At 43.8% G+C, this 21,468-nt stretch overlaps 1 protein-coding gene across 2 annotated transcripts in view; it reads right to left on the bottom strand.

The window, feature by feature from the left end:
* The window catches only part of LOC142774829 (TBC1 domain family member 7-like), a 54,223-nt gene that overhangs the window by 22,851 nt on the left and 9,904 nt on the right, over positions 1-21,468 (bottom strand). The window contains exons 3-5 of one of the 2 annotated variants that reach the window (XM_075875951.1): positions 20,580-20,720; positions 13,013-13,158; positions 265-394 (exon numbers count right to left, since the gene is read on the bottom strand). In XM_075875951.1, coding sequence (XP_075732066.1) covers positions 265-394; positions 13,013-13,158; positions 20,580-20,720 — 417 coding nt within the window. The remainder of the gene's footprint in view (positions 1-264; positions 395-13,012; positions 13,159-20,579; positions 20,721-21,468) is intronic. The other variant, XM_075875950.1, reaches the window with a different exon arrangement.

Here is a 21,468-nt window from a genome sequence, read left to right as displayed (position 1 = left end):
AACATGCTGCTTCTGAAATGATGCTCAATCCCTTGATGCAAAAACATTTAGCCTGCTTAGAGAATGCATAATTCATTTATGAGAAAAAAATTATGCTGTTATCTACTTTTTTATTGTTACTTTTCTTTCTTTCTGAAACAAGAGCAGAACAGAACTGTTTTTGGTGCACTAAAACTAAAGCTGAAGCGAAAAACATTTTGCTTCGTCAGCCTTGCTTGAACACCCGAAACCTGCGACCGAGTCTGTCGAGAGAAATTGTCTCACCTTGCTCAACAGCGTAAGTACGTCGGCCGTGACTGTAGCACTGAGCAGGGCCACTCGCAAGGACATCAGCAGGAGCGCCGCCACGTCGGGCAGGACCCTGGTCGAGCCGCCAATCACCTTGTCCCATAACCTGCAACGCAACAGTCACAGCAGTTCACTCACTGTATAGAGTGTAGAGATACTTCCCCATTGATCGATCGATTGATTCTTATACAGTCCTGGATTGTGAGAGTTCCTCCAGCACATTTATCTGGGCATTTCTAGAGCTCACTAAAATGGCAAGGAGCAAATGCATTGATTTAGTGTAAGCATTGAGTGCTCTTCACTGTGCATCAACAGAACAATAATGTAGCCAAGGTCCTCACATACATATGCTATTTCTGAAACTTAGCATTCGGTGCTAATGCTTTGAGGATCTATCAAGTGATTGACCTTCACTGACTCATTTTCAATTATTACTCATTTGAATTAATATCTATTTCAAATAATAGCTTTGAATAACACGCCCAATGCTCTACCAACTGGAGTACAGCGGTGATTATCCCCCAATCAACTTTATGGGGTAAAGCCAACTGGCCGAAAAAGGGGTTTCCACACTGGCCGTTATGGCTACTGGAAGCACTGACCAACACTCCCAAGTTTAAATACACATATACGCCCCATATAGTGGACGAGGGCATAAAAAGCCCAATTGGTAGAGCACCGGATGTGTTATTCAAAGTTGTCAATTCGGTTCCTGCTGGTGGTCTTTCTTCTATGTAATTTGTTCACATTTATGTCCAATTACAAATGCCGTTCCCTATACATTACTTGGCTTGATTTTTGTTTATTTATTTATATATGAATACTGTCAACCCTCGTAGAGGGTCCCAACATAGAGAACAATACGCTTGCATATACAAAGTATGTACAAGGTACGTCAACTGTGCAATACTTGGCACATCACAATGAAATGAAATATTTTTTTGTAGTGCTATCATCATCATCATCATTTACTGACCACCACCCTGTGCCTGTCGTGCAGCTGATTCTAGCTCAAGCTGTGCGAGAATAGAACAAGCTCACGCGCGAGGCGTGTCAGACATTGGCAGCTGCCACAGCTCTGTTTCAGGCCTGGAATAAAGTGACGAGATCGGCATGGCCTCATCCGCCGCCTTCGATGTCGTCTCACGTCTCTCTCTCGTTTCGCTTGCTACAGTGGTGACCCGGAGAACGCACCCTTCGATAAGCCATCAGCTTCCATGTTCCCTCGACTCTCGACTCTGCCCGCCAGTGCCGCCGTTCCACCCGACTTTACCCCAGGCATGGCTCATGCGGCTCGACGCCATTCTCGCTGTAAATGGCGTCGCGGACCAGCCGCTTATGCTCGCCATCTTGCTCGACGCGCTGCCGCTTGAGTTTCGCCATCTTGCTGCAAAATCAACCACAAGCCCGAACCATTTGATGCCCTTTGCACTGCGCTGCTCGTCTGCTACAGGGTCGCTACTTTGGGGTTGCCACTGCGTCGCAGCGCGCACTATCAATCGGCCCGCAACCCTCCATCGACCGCGAGTTCACTACCCCAGCTACGACTCCTTCTACCTCAGCTCTGGTTGCAGGAACATACAATCCTGCACCTGACCACGACGATGAGGTAGACGACGCTGCCATTTCGAGTGACTTCACTACTGAGAGGTGCGTCCCCTTTGAGCTCGCGAACGCAGATCCGTCGCACGTGCGTGCCACCCGCACGTCTTCCTCGACCTTCTCCGCCCAAGAGAACTCCGACAGGTCAGGCTCCACAACGGCGACCTCGCCGCATGCCTTGCAGCCTGCCAGAATCATAGACATCACCACGCCCGCTATTCACCCGCCCGTCCGCGGAGGTGTCACCGATGTCCGAAGGTGACTACCTATCCACGACAGCGCTATGCGCATTCTGCCAGAAGCCACTAGCATTGCCTTCGATGTACCCTGCTGCAGAAGCTCATGCCCCTCACCAGGTACGACCGACGTGCGGGATGCTGCAACCATGACTGATGCACCTGCGTACGGCGTGCCTGGTCCGCCTATGGCAGAGCACATGACACACACTGTGCCTGCGACTGAGGCAACCATCAGCCATGCGACCTGCACGCGAGTCCTCGTGCGCCGACCACCGAAGGTGCTTCTACGAGTCATAGGGCGCCGACTGACCATCCTTCAGAGTACTTGAAGGGTGACACGACCCTGCAGGAATGTACCATGACTTCAGGCATGCCACGGCCCAGGTGTCTACTGCACCTGTGTGATTGTTCGATCGACCGCTCGCCGTGCAACTGCCTGCCCGCTGTGACCATCGTGCGCTTCTACGAGCACAATTCTTGCGCATACGTTGACTAGACCACCTGCGCTGTCAGGCGAGCCGAAATGAAATGCTGATGTCTGTGTTTCCATCGCCGCCGACGTCCGCACCAGCATGACCGGACTGCTGCTCCTTGTTGACAGTCATGTCAGCGTCATGTGCACTGTCGAAGACACCGCCACAGCTGTTTAACTTCAGCGCTCAACCGTCATGCTTTCGTGTCATTGAATTGCACTGTTTTGCCCACGTCACTAGTGCGGATTTTTCGACGCCCTCCTACGGCTTCTCCTGTGGGTGCCTTTGTCAGCCACCTCTCCTTGAACCGCGCCGGGTGCGTTCTTCAACAATCCCGCCAAGTCATCGTCAGATGCACCTGTCTATGACCATCGCGACCCGGCGCTTTCAGCTTCGTCCGCTGCGTTTTTCCCAGTGTCACTTGCCAGAGACCCAGTGGTTGCTGATAGCCCCTTCCCGTTGAAGACCTGGACTTTCCAACGGACACCTTATGAATTGCCGTTCATGTATATAGTATTTGTCGCTCTCTTTCTTTCCCCAAATACCTTCAAATCGCACAAAGTGCTAGGGGGGGGGGAGCCCTGTAGTGCCATCATCATCATCATATCCTGACCATTGCGCCACGCCTCTCGTGCAGCTGATTCTAGCTCTAGCTGTGCGAGGACAGAACGAGCTCACGCGCCAGGCGTGTCAGACGCTGGCAGCCGCCGCAGCTCGGCTTCTGGCCAAGAACACAAAGTGGCGAAATCGGCACGGCCTCGTAAGCCTCGTCGTCGTCTCACGTCTCTCTACTCTCGTTCGCTACACTTTAAATACTGTTCATAGCAACACAAATTGAGTGAAATTTTTCAAAATACGTGCCATGAACATAAAGTCTCTTATATCACATGAAACTGCAAAATTAAATGTCATTATAATGTCGTGTGTAGGAGAAGAAAAATGAGCCTTTGAATTTGCCTTCCTACATGCAACACAGAAATTTTTAATTGCCTTCAAAACGAGAGCCTACAAGATTTCTTCAACTTCACCAAATGTAGAAAAGTATTGCCATAATGTGACACGGTCAAATTAAACCAGGCTAGGATATGCAGTTGAGAGTGCACACCACATGCTTTCATTTAGTTGCCTGATGCCAAACACCGGAGTTGTGCCTGAAACAATAGCAGTTCCATATTTTCGACTTTTCAAAGAGCTCTAGCTGAGCAGAAAGCAAACTTGCTACAACAAAATGGTTCTGTAATGCTTAAGAAGTAATCAATCAGTTTTCAGATACACTTTTACTGACTATATTCACACATTACATATTTTTGTATATATGCTGGTGGTTTATGCAATACTCTTGCACTCAGTGGTGATCCAACCAAGATAAAATTTGAACCAATTTTTATAGCAAGAAGAAAGCTTGTGCAGAAATGCAGAAGCAGAAATGATTGTGCTTTGTAGCGGTTTTGTAGCTCGAATAACTGCACTTAAAGTAGTCTGGAGCAGAAGTATCGGTGCCTCGAATCAATATTTCGTGCATATTATCATGTGTGGACACGAGAATTGTTTTCATGTACAAAAAGAGAAGGGCAACCGTCGGAAAAACACAGTTCTTCTTAGTCAAAAAAAGTGAATGGGCCCAATCGGACATACCAGTTCCTAGCAATTGGTCCTAAATGGTATGAATGGGAAACCAACTTAGATGTGGTGCTTCAATGTGAACAATAGTTAATGCGCGAGAACAGAACGACGACAAAAAGACAAGAAGGACACGAGCGCTCGTGTCTTTCTTGTCTCGTTGTCGTCGTTCTGTTCTCGTGCTATAATTATTGTCATGTCATACCAACTAGCCCAAACTGCCACATTTACAAGTTCAATGAGGGGGACCAATTGGACCACACAGTTTCTATTGGTCATTCCAAGAGGTCCAGCAGTTGCCGACAGGTCTCCCGATTGGAATGCTTGTTACTCTAATTGGTTGCACCCATCCCAATCGGTAAATCATTGGAACAGTGAATTCCAATTGGTCTCCCAATTGGAATGCTTGTTGGTCCAATTGGATGTGCACATCTGAATTGGAAAAGACTTTCCAATTGGAGTAGACCTGTTATTGGAAACATTCTAGTAGTAAAGAGTTCATGTTGTAAGCGTTCAACTGGTTGACCTGGTGGAAACCAGTCAATTTCAACTGGCTGACCAGCTGGACACCAGTTCTTTTCAACTGGTTAACCGGAGTGCCATGTGCAAGTTCTGTGAAGCCGGCAATGAGTAAGGTGGTAAAAATTTTGTGAAACTTTTTTCCAAAATCATAAATACCTTACTATAGTACTTTATCTGCTTCAAACTTTTCTTGACACTTCACATCTTTCTGACGCGAGCACACGCCACAGTTTATTCATGCGAGAACATAGTGAGAAAGCGGCTGAACGAGTGTTTGTTTACTTCTAACAAACCTTCCAAAAACGTTGCATTTGATGTGATAAAGTGCAATAGAAATAAACTTTCAAATACTATTTCTCATTAAAAATTTTCTTATTTTGTTTTTTTGACAAAAGCAATAGTCGTATAATTTATATTTTCATAAAAGTGCATGGGCTCACAGTGCATGCACTGCGGCAAGTGCCATCAGCATTGTCATCACGACTGGACCGCACTTCTTTACCACAGCCAGCCACAGCGGACACAGGTCACAAGCTTTACCGGCGTATTTTATATCCAGCGTCTTTGCAGTAATCATGTTGGCATGGTCCGTTGATTCAGCCCTGTTTCTTTACAATGAAGGCAAGTATTTTACTCTTGAACCACCTTAACTGTTGTATTATTAGTACCTTTTGGACATTTTGTTACCATAACTAGTGTTGGCACTGCAGCGCGCATGGTGCATGGGCGTGGCAAGCATGACGTGTGGGAGCTGCTGTACATGGTAAGTCTTGTCCGTCCATCTGGAACACTCAAATGACGCGCTCCAACTTGCACTGTTGATGTTGGCATGCATGACCACTAAGGATTAATGCTCATGTCTGGAAAATCTTGAACTACTCGTGTTGAAGTGCCAGAGTGTGCAGTTACAGATTTTTAGACTAGTGTGATAACCTGTTTACTACAGCCATATAGTAAATTTTTCTCTCTGTCTTATCATATTTTTCTTTCACGCAGCCTGCCTGCATGATTGCTGACCCAATGCGCAACAAAGCAAAAGCAAAAATATATCAGCGACCTTCTTTCCAGAAGCTGCAGCAGAACGAGCAGCAGTTTGACTACAAATACCCTAACTAACAGAAATGGGGAGTTGTACTACGAAGCTCGCTCTGTGTGGGACATTTTTGTCGAACTATTATTGTCTAATAAAGGCTCTTTGTGTTGAGCATCAGTTCACTTAATTGGATGACAATATGCGCTCAGCCGGTTAACCAGTTGGGAACCAGCCTATTACAACTGGCTGACAAGTTGAGCACCTGTTAGATTTAATTGAACGACCACATCTATTCAATTGTTTAACCAATTGAACACCACGTACCTTTGAATTGTTATAACCAATTGGATATGAACTGGTTCATCAATTGGATATAATCGGTACGTTTCTGACTGGTGGTGGAATTCCAATGGGTTGAAAACCAATTGATGCCTATTGATTTTGCCAATTGGACCACTTGAACTTTTTTGACTGGGTTGACAAAAAGTAATGCAATATGTTGACTTCACTGCAATATATACAATGACGTGTATTTTGTTGAGCAATTAGAGACAAAGGCGAGCATAGCACGTTCGGTTTCTGCGTGCGACAAGTGTCATTTTAAAGAAAACCTCCCTGGAAAGCCTGAGTCCAAAGCCCCGGCACATTTAAAGCTTACAGTGAACTGGGACTTATGTGCGCACATAATGGCGATGATACTGGATATGTGAACAATGTTTTGTAACGGGCAGCACGTGAGGGCGGTAAAGTGTTTACGCAGACGAGGCGTGTTAGTAGGCACATGGCTTGTCCTTTATGCACACCACTTTATAACTGCACCACAAGAATACAGTAACGAAAAGGCATGACGAGTGCTTCCATGCATGCAAAGGGTATCGCCCTGTGCCCGCCGCGGGCAACACTAGAAGCTACGAATACCACCAGAACAATTTGCATATCCAAGAAATTCCAGAGCACAACCAACACACGTGTTTTCTTTCCTGAGAAACCGCCACCTCTTCACCATATTATTTGTCAAGTAACCATATTATTGTAAAGTAGCCAGAATATTCGTTATATTCTGGCTACATTACGATACACCTAGCGGCTCCAAAAATTTTGGGTCATCGGTTTAGGAATCACCACGAGTTTTCCATGATGAGCATTGCACTACAGTACTGACACGAACAGCATGTCACGAAAACTCAGTGGTGCTTGATGCGGTCGGGAGATGGGAGACGATTTGCCGCTGTTTAAAAAGTCTCTCGAGGTTTGTACGGCTAGACCAAGAACATTTTGAGTGAAAACTGCTTGCTTCTTGTGCGAAGAGCCAGAACAGTGAGCTTAGGCAAAATTGGCGCAGCTTGTACTGGGATAGGCGCAGCAGGATGCAGAGAAGTTCAATTTTAGCAAAATGGCGCAAATGGTGTAGATGGACCCCCACTGAGCATCTGAAGCATTCGTGAAAATTGAATTCTTTGGCTTGTGCAGGTTATTAATTTGACAAGATGATTCTGAATAGTCTTCTGCCACTTTACTGTCTCTTATACACTGCCAATGATGTGCCAGTGCAATTAAAATGCACACTTAAGCCAATGTCCGCTGTAGTAGCGTAGCGGTAACGATGCTCAACTTCTGACCCGAAGGCTCAACCGCGGCTGAACTTCGATGAAGACAACATGCTAAAAGCATGTGTACTATGCAACAACTTTGGAAGCAGGAATAATGTGGGTTTAGAGCAGTTTTGCAGCAGTAAAAAAGGAGTTTTGTGGCAGCTCTGGTTTAGCAAAAGGTGTGTTTTGGGTCATCGAAATTTAGTTTTGGAGCAGATTTCTCGGGCCACACAATAGAATTTTTGCTTTCCGGTAAACACAAAACATTTCAGTGGTATTACTAAACATGCAATGCTGATCAAGCGACCAGACTTACCCGAAATTCATATATATTAAACTTTACAACATTAAAAATGAAAGCGCTGCAACTTTAAGAAAAAAACATAAGCGGCGTTTTGGACAGCTACTAAACCTCAGACAAATGAAAAAATTTAATGTTAAAATGTTGCAATGTTCAAAATGTGATTAATACACCGCCTCCAACATAAACAGCAACTCAAGACTAGAGATGAGCTACTACATAATAAAAGTTATCTTCATACTAAACCCTATAAAAATAAATGTAAAAAACTTATATTTCGGCCATTGAAGTTTCGCAGCCAACATGAGAACAATGAGAAAATTCAGATGAGCTCTGCCGCGCCATTGCTAGAAAATTAAGTGAAAAATTTCTTTATTGCAATAAAAATTATATAGACACTTGACGGGCTTTCGCCGTCACCGCCACGTTCTGCACAAACTACAAGTTGGTACCATTCCCCGCGCATCGTAAGTTCGACCCGCGTGTAAAATTGTGCAAGCTGGGGTGATAAGAGCTGCTTAAGAGGAGATTAAACGAGGTGGCTAATCTCCGTCGCTTGGAGGGCGCACGCGATAGCATCCCACTGCATGTTAAAACTTCTGTCGAATGGTCAAGCAGAGAGGAAACACGCCGCTCGTAGTGGTCACTCGAACGGCAGCATTGAAATTTGATTCAAATTAAGGGTGTGGTTGCGATGGCTGGCCCGTGCGATATCGGCAATCATCAGCGCACGGTTCGTAAACCGATCTACGTGGTGCGCTCTCAATGGGAAGAGATTGTGCGATAACAGCATTTTCCCCCGGAGCGGACGTACTGATTCTCTTACACCAGCATTTTGTAGTTGTGAGGGTCGCGATGTCAGATACAGAAGCGTTGGCTGTCAGCCTTAGTATTGTCACGGGGTCATGATGTTGCCAAAGGCCGCAGCCGCTGTTTTCATGAGTGAACTTTTTATTTGGGCTAACCTGTGCCCGAAAAACGAACCCTCACTCTACAAGCAGCGCACGCTGTAGACTGATAGCAGCGAACACATATAGAGCATCGGCCGTCGGTAGTATGCCACGCAGCGAAGTGCGTCGGCGTTTATACATGTGCCATCGAAAATTCTAGCGTTATCGTTAGTGGCCACGTAGGTTCCAGAACAAACTGTAATGTACACGTTGAATGCGAAATTCCTTGGGAAGGTTCTAAGATTATTTAGATGGTTCCCAGTCATTCGGGGGTGGTTTGTGCAAAGCAGCGTTACACACGCAAAGGTGCGGTAAGAAAAATAGAAAAAAAAAGAGGGCGTGCAGCATCACCGTTACAAAATTACAAGTTGTTGCTATTGTAATCATTGCTTCACCAGTGACACTGAATTTTTTTTTTTTTTTTTCAGTTTATAAGGCAAAAAACTCGCCGCACCATTGCCGAGCACAGCACGTGCTCAGCGGTTGCTCGGCAATAATGTGGCGATTTTTTTGCAACACCACTGCTCTCTTTATAGTTTGCCTAACGGCCTTGCAGGTAAGACATATATAGAGCTGCATAATGAGGTATGCACAAAAATGCTACCTTAACAAGAATCATGCATTGTGTTCATGAGGCACAAGATTTATGCATGATCTAAAATACAATGGAATTTATTGGAATTTTATATGGATGTGGTTTCGTCCTTTGTGTAGTCCATGCATGTTGCTCGGTCAATGATAAAACTCTCGACTAAATTTGGCGTTGCACGTGCTAATTGCTGTTTAGGAGCAGCGTTGCGCAGCAGGTCGATTGACGCAGCATAGCGTGATTCGCGCAGCACTTCCACCACTGCAATAGCCCTTTTTAGAGTTGTCTGAGTTAACCGGTGCGCGGCTAAATCCTTCCAAATGAATTTGACACGATAGAAGTACACACAGGTTTGCTGGGACGGTGGCATGAGTCCGCGATAATGAGATCCGGATAAATTAAGTTTTACTTAATTACATAAGTCATCGCTGCCATGCTCCATCTGACAAGCTGGTTGCAGCAGGGTGGAAGCTGCAAGTTGTATTCAAGCCATATATTAGTGTAGCATAACACAGTTAGAATTTAATTGCCTTCTAATAGGTGAAGCTGACACAACTGTCCTTGTTTTGCATGTTTTATGTACAGCTATATGTGATATGGTAATGCAGCTTCACATGTGCATCATATTCCTTTAATTATAGCATTGCTAACTACTGAAAATTGTATTAATTAAGCAGCATGGCAATAATATCAAAGCTTTGAGACATTTTATACAATGGCAATGATAGATACATAGTATCTTTTTTTGTTTTTACCGGTTGTAGCGCTTAATGAAATAAGTTTAACAAGACAATACATTTGGAATCGTGCTACCAAGAATGCACATCAGCAGAAAAGCGCAATATGCTAGGTTCCTACAAAAATAATTAAGTGGGTGCCAGGTTCTTTTTTATGTCGCTACATGTCCTCACCTATACGACCTTTAGCATCTACGGCTATGGCATTTCAGTACAGCGCTGGCACACAGAAGCGTACGCATTAACTAAAATTATCTAGGAACAATATCTGCATGTTACTTGCTGACAATAATATTACTTCATACCTTACTTTCCTATAAGACGGTAAGTTGGGCCAGTTGGTTAAGATCCATCGTGAACTTACAGTGCAACACCAGAAAAAAAATACAGGACAGGAAAGGAGCAAAAGAGAAAGAAAAGATGGCGCCGTCTTTTCTTTCTCTTCTCTCTTTTGCTCCTTCCCTGCCCTGTAATTTTTCTGGTGTTGCGCTGTAAGTAAGTTCACGATGAATTCTACTTTCCTATCCAAGCACCAAGTTGATAGCTTGTGGTCGTGTTGCTGTGTGAAGCAATGAAGCAACATGCTCTTTCCGCTTTTTCTACACTTCAAGGAAGACAAGCACAGCGCACAACTGTTTTCCCACATGCTGACCGAGGAGAGCACATAAAATATTGCCCTTTCCTTTTGCCTGTCTTGATGGCTTACATTTAGTACTTTCATAAAACCATTCAAAGTGGTGCGACGAAGATCAGGTATGAAGAATAAGGAGAGCCACCAGGAGTTGAAGCATTTTCAGGTGTGATGCTGTTCAGTGTCATAATAAGCACACTCTGATTGCCAACCTTAACAGCCAATTGTCACTCAAAATGTTTCAGCGTTACTAGTGAATCAACACTGAAAATGGTACGGGTCAGACCGACCACGTCACAGTAATGTCGAAGTCACAGGGTACTAGATGCTCTGTTGAGCTTTTGTGCACCGTTTTGCCCTGGATTATAATAAAATAACTTCCAGGTGATGGATGCCATTCAAGGTTGGTCAAAAAGTCTTATGCATACCAAGCATTCAAATGAAGGACATTTCTCGAGTTTAAAAATTGTCAGTGCCTTTTTAAACAAACCAATTATGTCTCCTATACTTTCCTTGGCCCAAATGTGTGTTGAAATAATTTGGTTGTATCTAATAAAGAAGTGAGTAGGCATGGGTAAAGAGCAAGCTAAAGGTTCACAGTGCCTTGGAAGCAAATAGTGATTTGGTCAAAAAGTTTTTAATGAAACAGTTCAAATAGCATGTATTACATATGATAAAAAAATTACCATTTTTGTCAGGACTCAACTAACCTGCACAATATTTTAAAGAATTGGAACTAGGCATGCATCAATGTCACTTTTTGGTTTGAAGTGAAGTGAAAGCAACATTGACTAGCAGCAAGAATTGTAAACACTAGGGTGAAAGTTATAACTAATGCGATACATCACGTTTTAAATGTTAGTATACTTAGTGCATATAAGTTTGTATAATACACTTGTAAATTTAAAAATAATAAAATGAGATGAACATTTTTGGAACATTTAAAGTTGAAGTGTGCTTTACGGCAGTGTGAATGCCCGCAATATAGGTGGTCTCACGGCATAGCGCCTTTAAGCTGTCGTAAAGCCATATTTACAGAAGGGAGCTATATTTGCCTAAATACATGGTGATATATATTTGTTCATTTCGAAAAATTTGAATGATCTAAATTTGTTTTGAGGCGAATTCAGATACCGCGATATATTACTGTGTTTACTCGCATAATTTGTGTACTTTTTTTCGAGATTTTAGGGCCCTGAGAAGGGGCTGTGCAAATTATGCGGGGATTTCGCGAGTGCATACGAAATATTGTGTCACAGTCCTAACACGCGCTGTATATACATAAAAAAAAGAAATATATTCAAACACAAATGAAGTGTACTTGTTAATTTGAAAGAATTAGTGCGTAATTTAATCAGTCAGATCCAGTCACGCACGGTTTAGCGAGAATCACTGATCGCGAAGTCTGATGGCAATCATCGTCGCAGCCGCTGCCACTGCCCTCCCGAAGTGCATCATCCTCGGTTCGTCGATACCCCACTTTCTTGAAGCCCTTTCGACAATTCTAGGAGAAACTAGGTCCCACGACACGGCAATACTGGAGTAACTAAGCATCTGCACATAATTGAAAAAGCCTCTTTCAATGGCAGGAAGCTTGAATTAGCAAGTGCGCACTCTGCCGCTTTCTCGTGTACCTTAACGTCGTCACGTTGAAGTACGTTCCCTTGAAGTGCTTTCAGCGGCATGCTTCCCATTTTCTTCAGTGAAATTTACAACAGCAAGCTTCAATTTTGCAGAATATAATTACTATAGCATATCGCAAGGAACCTTCAAAACGCGACGGCCGGATGGCGAAACCTAAACTTCCGAAATCGACCAAGCGTGCTTTGCAGCGCGAACGCAGAGAACGAGGGGAACAGTTGGCGCGACAGGTCCTCACACGCCTCCAATACAGAAAGTTGTCCATGCCGTGACGCGATCGTGCATTCTCGCCATTATCGCAGGGGTAGAGATTGGAAGATAAGGGGAGGCGAGTGCTCAAGCAGTTCCCGCAACCTGTCAACCGGTTTCTGTTTGGGTGCGGTATTCTAAGGACCCTAGTTCAGGGGAAGTCCTCGAAAGAAGGGAGTTTGCACTCGCAGCCTGTTTGACTGCACTGGTCTGCTCAGCGAGACGCGCACCTGGCTAAAGCATCGAAATGTCCAAAGGTGCGCGAGCTGGCTTGGACGAGTCGAGTTGGGGAGCGTGAAATATGCGGACAAATATCTTTTTGCCGGAAAGCTGGCAAAATATTATTAGGGATGCACAAATTATGCAAGGGCGCAAATTATGCGGGTAAAACGGTTGTTTGTATATTCGCCCTCCACTAAAAATGAGCCCCTAAAAAAAAACAACAACAACGAAAAACTTTTCTCGTGCAGCACCATCGCTGAATTCGCGCAGGTGCACCTATCCTTGACCACTTGTCGTGACAAGGGCCTGCATGATGACATTACCTAACCAAGGCGTCTTCGTCGAGCACTTCAGCGAAACACCGCTGGAACCACGTCTCCATGGGCAACACCGGGAACGCCTTGATCTTTAGTAGTTGCTGGAACAGTTCGTAGTCCTCCTTCTCTAGTGTGTCTTCCACCTGCTTGCCCTGCGGCAACAGAGAACACATGCATCATCATAATTACGTATCAACACTATCAGCGACTCATATTATAATGTAATAGAATAGAGAATTCCTCCCAAAATCAACTCATCTTAGGCCTCTCCCAACGAACATTAACTTAACCTATCTCATGTGAGGCAATTCCATTTTATGCCTGCAAATTTCTTAAATTTCATCGTATTTCTAACTTCCCTTGTCTACGTTTTGATCTCGTGGTATGCACTCCACCACTCTGACCACTCATTATCTGTCCTTCGCACTATGTGACCTGTCCAAGTCTATTTTTCTCTCTCAAAAGGGCCCCCAAAATATTTTTCAAAGTAATGATTGAATGATCATTACTTTGAAAATTGGTAAGCTTTTTTGGTAAGCTCATTACTTTGATCATTGGTAAGCTGAAAGCACCAGTGCTTTCAGCTTACCACTTCTGGTGTTGCTAATATCAATGCTGCTGTTGGCATGGTAACACAACTGTAAACAAGTAGTTATATAAAACATATGCTGTTCAAAGGAGAAGTGACACTAAATTTCAAACTTGAGAGGTGGCATTCATTCAACTACTTGGTATGCCAGAGTTCATCACCCCATGAATCGATTTCAAGTATGCACGGAGTTATAGGACTAATCATACGCTTCATGCACTTTCTCTCTCCTTTCATACCATAGAGTTTCCTATAAATACACCAGGGGGAACTCTGTGGCTAGTGTTCACGGCAGCTGTAACCCACAGCGCTTCAGCCAGCATAGGAATTATGGGTCGTACACAAATTTGTCTATTCTTCGTACTTTCGGCTCCGTTTCGATTCGCTTGGCTTGAAGCTACTTTCTCCCTAGACAACAATTGGCAAATGTTCAACAGTTGCAGTTCACCACCTTAATCTTTTAGGCTCACTAATTCAAATCAGGTCATGAAGTTCGCAACGGTTCGTTTTTTTGTTTGAAACAAAACTAAAGCATGGCAACAAACAAAGCCACAGGTGTGTTCGAAGCCGACAAGCGCGATGACTAGGCAAATTTGTGCGCTGCCCATCGTTTTTATGATGGCTGAACGATCGCAGCGCCAAGATGACAAAGGGCGAGATGTGTTCTCTTGATGAGTGCACGTCATGCCCCTGAGCAACTTCCCTTCTTTTAAATGCATTTCTTTGCATACTGCAGCCACTTACAGTGTCTGCTTGTCTGCCCGTCTAGCCACTTACGACTGGGTGCTCTTGCAATCACCAACTCAACTTGGCGCCAACAAAAATTACTATGAGAGGGTAATGAATAGTCTAACAAATAGTAGTACTCGCTGGTCATGACAGGAATAATGTAAAATCATGTTGCATACATCGTCACACCTTTTCTGCCAAACGTGTGGCACATGCCCGCGGGCGAGTATGTGCCACAAGTGATTGACGGTTTATATCTACCCAGGCATGGCGAGAACAGACATGGTAGTTTTAATGTGTGCGTATTAAGAAAAAGCTGACATCGTCAGTGTTGACTCGAGGAATGCAATCAATAAAAGTCAGGGTCCCAGCAGGAATCGAACCTGAGAATTCTGCATGGCAATAAAGTATTCTACCACAGAGCCACACCAGGTTTCAGAACTACTTTCGAATAGACCCTAATATTGTGAAATGTCAACTGTGGTTGCAGTGCTGGCAATATAATTTTATGAACATTAAATATGTATTCTTCTGATACAGCAGTCACATCAGTTTAATGTCAATTGTAGTTAGACACCATCCACAGAAGTTGACTTATGTAGCAGAGTCCAGGGCTACCATCCTCGCGAGCACCAGTGCTTTCAGCTTACCACTTCTGGTGTTGCTAATATCAATGCTGCTGTTGGCATGGTAACACAACTGTAAACAAGTAGTTATATAAAACATATGCTGTTCAAAGGAGAAGTGACACTAAATTTCAAACTTGAGAGGTGGCATTCATTCAACTACTTGGTATGCACAAGTTTTTTTAGAGCGAAGTATGAATCCCGTCCGTTACGTAGAAGTTATTCTATTTCGAGTGCAATGATCGTCCAAAGGTCATTGGTGCGTTCCCGCCCATGAGACATCTACAGCATTTTGCCGTGTTCAGCTAGCTCCTAGGCCATACTAAAATGATGAGCGAGCAGCAATGACGTCAATTTTAGTGTTGTCATCGCAGTGTCTACATGATGCACCACCTGACGGCAACGCCTGGCTGCCTACCAACGGCTTCACTTACTTCGTTTTGCTTAGTTCATGCAGCACATTTGTGTGTATCCCGTGTTTTTGTTGTGCCACTTCAGGTGATTTGTTGTGGAGTCGTTAGCACAAATGTGATTATTTGAAACTACGGCCATTGCGAACAAGTAACATGCACGCAGTGCTCATGTGTCTTACCAGCCACCATGGCCCAAGTGTGCGTCTTCAGCTGCCTCGTTGCTGCTCGGTCCGGTGTCAATTGCAGAACCACGATTGCTCAGAAGAGGATCGAACCCAAAATGATTCACCACGCTGTGAATCGTCGTGATTCCATATTCCTCAGTGTTTTCATCGTCGCTTGTGGATGCTGATCACGGCGGCGACAACGATGAAGATGGCGATGACATGTTTATGCACGTGTGCGCCGAGCAGACGAAAAGTCAACTGAAACTCACGCCATCATTTTGTGTGGCGACGTGGTCAGATGGGGCAAGACCGTCGGAGATGACCGCCTGGAAGTGCTGGCATCACTGAAAATCGGCGGGCTTTATTTCGAATTGGTTTCAATACTGGTCCTACTAATCGATATTACATATATTAATTCGTCCCTCTATTGTGTTATTAGTACTGAATAGTTACTAGGGGATCGATAACTACGCTTTGATGCAAAAACGCGACATGCATCAAGTTGATGTCACTGCTCCCTCAATGTACTTCTGTACGCACATTCCTACATATCTTTAGTGCCACTTTGTAGCTGCTCAATGAAAAAATTATAACGCAGTCGCCTTCCTTTCGCATGTTTTGCATAACATCGATTCACGAGGTACGTGGGATCTGCCGAATTTTTTTCCTTCGAGCGAGCAGCTTACTTTCAGTATAATTTGCGATGAGATCGCGCTATAGGTCGCAGCACTGTCCCCACAGTAGTGTGGATAGGCGGTCAGCAGTGCATATACAAATACATGTAGCGGTGCTTCGTTGTGTGCGGTTTGAGCCAATTGCCAGCGAATGAAATGAGTTGACTGCAGTTTACTGGTAATATCCATGCCCTTCTCCGCCGAATCGATGCAAGAAGCTCATTCAATGTTACTATTGCTTGCAAATGAAGAGCATTTCGCCTTGCTCGCTCTAGCTGACTATCTGCATAGTTTCACACTAAATCACAGTTTTTCTGTGTTGTTTGTCCGTGTTTAGCTTGTGTTCCGCCTGCTACATACTGTTGCAGCATGACTGAACTACTTGTTTACTTCTTGCTCATCTGGTAACACAAAAAAAAGAGAGAGAGAAAGATAGGAGAAAGCCTGCATATCTATGCGATGAGTTCAGTACCATTGTTCGTACGAATAAGAATTTTTTTTGTCATTTTGTTCACCATAAAATGTGGGACAGTCGATAAATTTATTCAGAAAAGCTTAGTGGCTGACAGCGCTTTGCGCTTCATTGATGTTTACCATGTATGCACATGTTCTTGCACCAGTAAAAGTATAAAAAGCTTGTAAAAGTTCAGCAGAAAGCTTTCATTGATGGATTACATGCATGACAATGGTACAAGTGTTATGCACTTGATGCATATTTAATTATTAAAACTGAAAGAAGGGAGGTCTGGTTACTTTATGGGATGGGCTTGCTTTTTTTTTTTTTCAAATGAAAAATGGCCACTGCTTCTCGTCGCAATTCAATAGTCAATGTCGTGCCAAAATCACGACCACACTGCAAACTAAGAAAACACACAAACAGGATGGGCGCTCACTTGTCTAAGTATTCCTTGAGGAAACAAGCTAACATAAATCGACTTCTGATCAATGCATGGCAGCTCCGTTCTGTCTGTGCATTTTCTTCACACGCAGTGTGGTCGTGAATTTGGCGTAAAATTGATTATTAAATTCAGACATACACCAACTAGCCAAACATCGAGTACTGCTGGAGTATATGCCTTCAGTCAGTCAATAACAAGGCCACACAATCGGTCAAGACAACGTAAAAAGGTAAGTTTCTTTTATGAAATAATACAACATAAATGTAAGGCATGCCGTCTGAATAAATTTTGAATGTCTCGGTTCTCTAAAGTGATTTTGAATCTAAGCATGCGGGTATTTCTGCATAAGTTTCTCCCCAAGCTACAATTGCGTGCGTCAACTCCGTTTAAATACAGCGTAAATACCGAAGTGTCACACTTTACTTGATAGTAATATTCCTCTGAAGTTGTACCATGGTCAGATAAACAAAACTAAAGCTCATCGCATAATCGATGAAACTACAGTGCCATAGTTATACAGCTAACAACAACGCGAAAGTGCATGGCCTATAGAGCCTCGTTTTTGTTTGCAACTGAGTCGCTAAAATGACGAATTCACACACCATTGAATAGTCCAGATGTTTGGGACAATGCCAAGGGCATATTACGATGTGGTTGAATCAGAAAGTGGCCCCCACATTGAAATGATTTAGGCAAATGCAGGTTACGACGACAATACACAGCACTCTCGAATATTGGCTTCGCTAATCTCACTACAGAGCATTAACAACCAAGCAAGACTGGATTCTTTCGTACATAATTTCAGACATAGGTACAAGCAGTTAAACTCCTGCAGACAGAACCGAACAAACCACCCTTTGAGAACGTGCATGACGTACTTGCACACACAAACACGACACGGCTAGCCGACGGTGCAGGAAGATTTACACTAGGCGCGCTTCAGCCAGTTGCCGCCAGGCAGCAACTCCGCTCGATCTCGCGGCCAACAGCGAAAGCATGCACGGACACTTGGCAGAGCTGTGGCAGGCACAATAACTACGCAGCCCATGATGCCCAAATAAGCGGACGACCGTGGACATTGGGTATATGGCATCATTTGTTGAGAAGAGCGAGTGATTTGAAGCTGACTGAAATTTGATAGCAGATTCTATGCTGTGGGCCATGCTATAATGTTTGGCTCACACAGTTTCAAATGCTTGCGGGCACGACGACTTTAAAGGCGTTTTTGACCACGTCCAAAAAGTGTTGCAAGAGTTTACCAAAGTCATTTATGTTAACGGCTACTCCTGTTTGTTCTCTGGTTCACTTGGCTCTCTATCCATCTCTTCATGTCATGGCTAAATTGTTCAGCCCCACTGGAATCTGAAATCAAATTTCAGTCAGCTCTCACCCTTGTCGATAAATGACTTGCCAAGTTTCTACGTTATTCTTGTTTCTGTCCCACGTGTTAGTGGTGGCCATGAACAATGGCTCAGAGAGAGAACACAAGCAGCAATGAAAGCGTCCTTAGTACACAACACCAGCATATCTGGGTTGTGCAAAGCTTCATAAGTGCGATCATTCTACAGGGAATGATAAGCAGTGCGTATCTAATGAGACAGCTCATAGGGCACTGAATTGTGATAAAATGGACAAGGAGAGCTTGATTTTCAACAAAGTTCACAAAGAAGGAGTGACGCTGAGTGGATGCACACCTCCCATAATTCACCCACTTTTGCTTAAAGATGTCTTGAACAACTTTTCAAAATCTTAATCAAGTGGTCTTGGTGTATAACAACTCAGCAGACTAGAGAAAGTGTGCTTCTTGAATAGCTGTACGTCATTGTGTGGTGCAACCCTTCATAAAGCAGTTTTCATTAAAGAAAAAAAGGTGGGAGCCTAACAATAGTAAAAAATGTCAATCATATATAAAAAATAAGAAACGCGAACCCAATTGTAACGTTCTCTCTGCTGAAAGATGTAAACAATATACTAAGGTAATAATAAAAAAAATGAAATACTGTGTGTGCTACAGTATTTTTTTCCGGTCACCCTGTACTAGTAGGGGCAACATTAGGTACTGACAAAAATTGAGTTTAGCAGATTTCATATAATTTCCAACACCTAGATCAATAAACCATCTTTTAGAACGATTCTAGTGTGACGGTTAATAAGTGCCGCCTTGTGACGGCCATCAGACTACAAAAACCTTCGGACAGGGCCCAGAAACGAGCCCTCACAAGACAGAAAAAACCAGGACCCCTTCCCTTAATGGGAAAACGAGGGCAAGCATAGCTTGGCGTGTGTGCTTGCCTGATATGCCATTTTTCTTTCAATCTATTTATCGCACAACGCAATGCTTTCCCTTGGCTTTTAACTGCAAAGCTGTTTAGGCCAGTCATAATTTGTGCGCACAGCCCCATCAGAAAACTATCACCACCATAAGCGGCCGTGCACCACAGAAACTAGGTTCCTCCCACTGTTCATCACTGGTTCACTTGTAAAGAAGAAAGCAGTCAGATCAACAAATAGCTGCGAAGCGATGAGGGTAAACCGAAGACTGCAAGTAAATATAATGAGAAAACACAAGCGGAACAAGAAAGGCAACAGCAGCTGCGAGAAGAGCGCAACGCAATCAAAGGCCTACGCCAACGACAATGTGCCTGTACATCTCAGAGATGTACAGGCACATTGTCGCAGAGCGCTTGGTTTCAGCGCGACATTCTGTCTCTGGACATTGGATATCCATGTCATGTCTGTGACGATCTATGGTTTAACTAGGACCACTCTGCGCTGAGAATCAAGCTAAAAAAACCTGCGTCACCTAGGTAAGCCCTAGAAACGACCTAGATGCAACCAGATTAGTCTTGAGAATAGTCGAGTTTTGCCGATTGAAGCATTGCATAGCTTTGCAAAAGCTTCGCCAATTTCTCCTTCCTCTGTGCCGCAAATTGATGTTCAACAATGTGCTTAGCAGTGCAACGATTCTACAGTGAGAGGCAACGATGACAGTCATGAGTGAAACAACGGTATGCAGCAATGAAATGCAACGAAGAAATCTGGCAATGTGAAGCCAGAAGTCACTTTGATAAGAAATCAGATTCCCCTATCTGACACGTCCAATCGGCAACAATCCTACAATTGAGGGAGATTAGTCATTAGGAAACAGTAAGAATAGATGGAAATACTAGATGCTAGATCAGTTATAAAAAACAGTACAAACATTTCGAAATACTAGATACTAGATCGGTTATAAGCAAACAGTACAGAAATTTGGAAATACTAGATATACTAGATCAGTTATTACAAAACAGTGCATACAAATAAGCATGTGACCATGCTTCGATGGCCTTCGATGGCCAAATTAGTGTACTCCAGCGTTTATGTTCACTCGCTGACACCATGTTTTTCATGAACTATGCCATCGCCACCACCGAAATCTGTAATTCATGGAAGCTTCGCTTAAAAAATATGTGAGAAGCACCGCGCATGCTCACCATAGCGTCCGAGTCAATGGCGAGCTTTTTGAGGTGCTTCCAGAAGTTTCGCGTCATCCAGTATGCTTCCTCCGGCCTGCTGCAGATCTTCGTGAAGACCGACGCGATGCTCCTGATGTGCTGAACTTCGTCGTCCGACATCTACGGCAAGCAAAAACGGCGAAAAACTCTAATTAATACACCTCTTCAAGAAACAGCAAGCATATTTATTTCTGTCAATTGGTGGAACTGAAGCAACTATCCAGTTAGAATGAAGATGATGCGGTATTCCCTAAAAAAGTCTCCTGTCAAGCGATTATGCCCATTTCGGCGTACATTGTTTGAACAGATGTTGGTGTTCGTGATTGGTGCCAGACAGCTGGCTCTGGAGGTGTGCGTCACCAGCGGAGCAATTGGAAATACTAGAAACTTTGCTTGGTGCACACATACAGAATACCACTCTGGAAAACTACTCCAATATCTTTAATATAAGCACAGCTTTGTTGTAGCCATATAACCAACTTTTTTTTTCCTACTTCACATAAAGCACTGAAGAAAAATTTAAGATGATCAAGTGCCCCCAAGTGATGAGACTTCAAAGTAAAAGGGTCGGCGTGGTCTGGCTGGGAAGGGGTGTTACATAACAGCATTTCTGCTAATGATAGAGCGTAAATGAAATTGTAGCTGAGTAGCCTTCTTTTCTTTCCCATTGACATTTTTTGGGCGTGTTGGTAAACAGATCTCGAAAAGTAAACAGATCTCGAAAAGATATTGAGCGCTAGCAAACAGGGATGTAAGGGAGATGACAACACAGTGCACTAACTTCCACAATTTTATTTCCAGGAAATGCCAAACTAGCTAGTTTGGCATTTACTGGAAATAAAATTGTTGAAATAAGTTGGCACACTGT

This window comes from Rhipicephalus microplus, chromosome 10 (genome assembly GCF_043290135.1).
Source record: "Rhipicephalus microplus isolate Deutch F79 chromosome 10, USDA_Rmic, whole genome shotgun sequence".
NCBI lineage: Eukaryota > Metazoa > Arthropoda > Arachnida > Ixodida > Ixodidae > Rhipicephalus > Rhipicephalus microplus.
The sequence above is the reverse complement of the archived record's forward strand: the minus strand, read 5'-3'. Positions and strand labels throughout refer to the sequence as shown.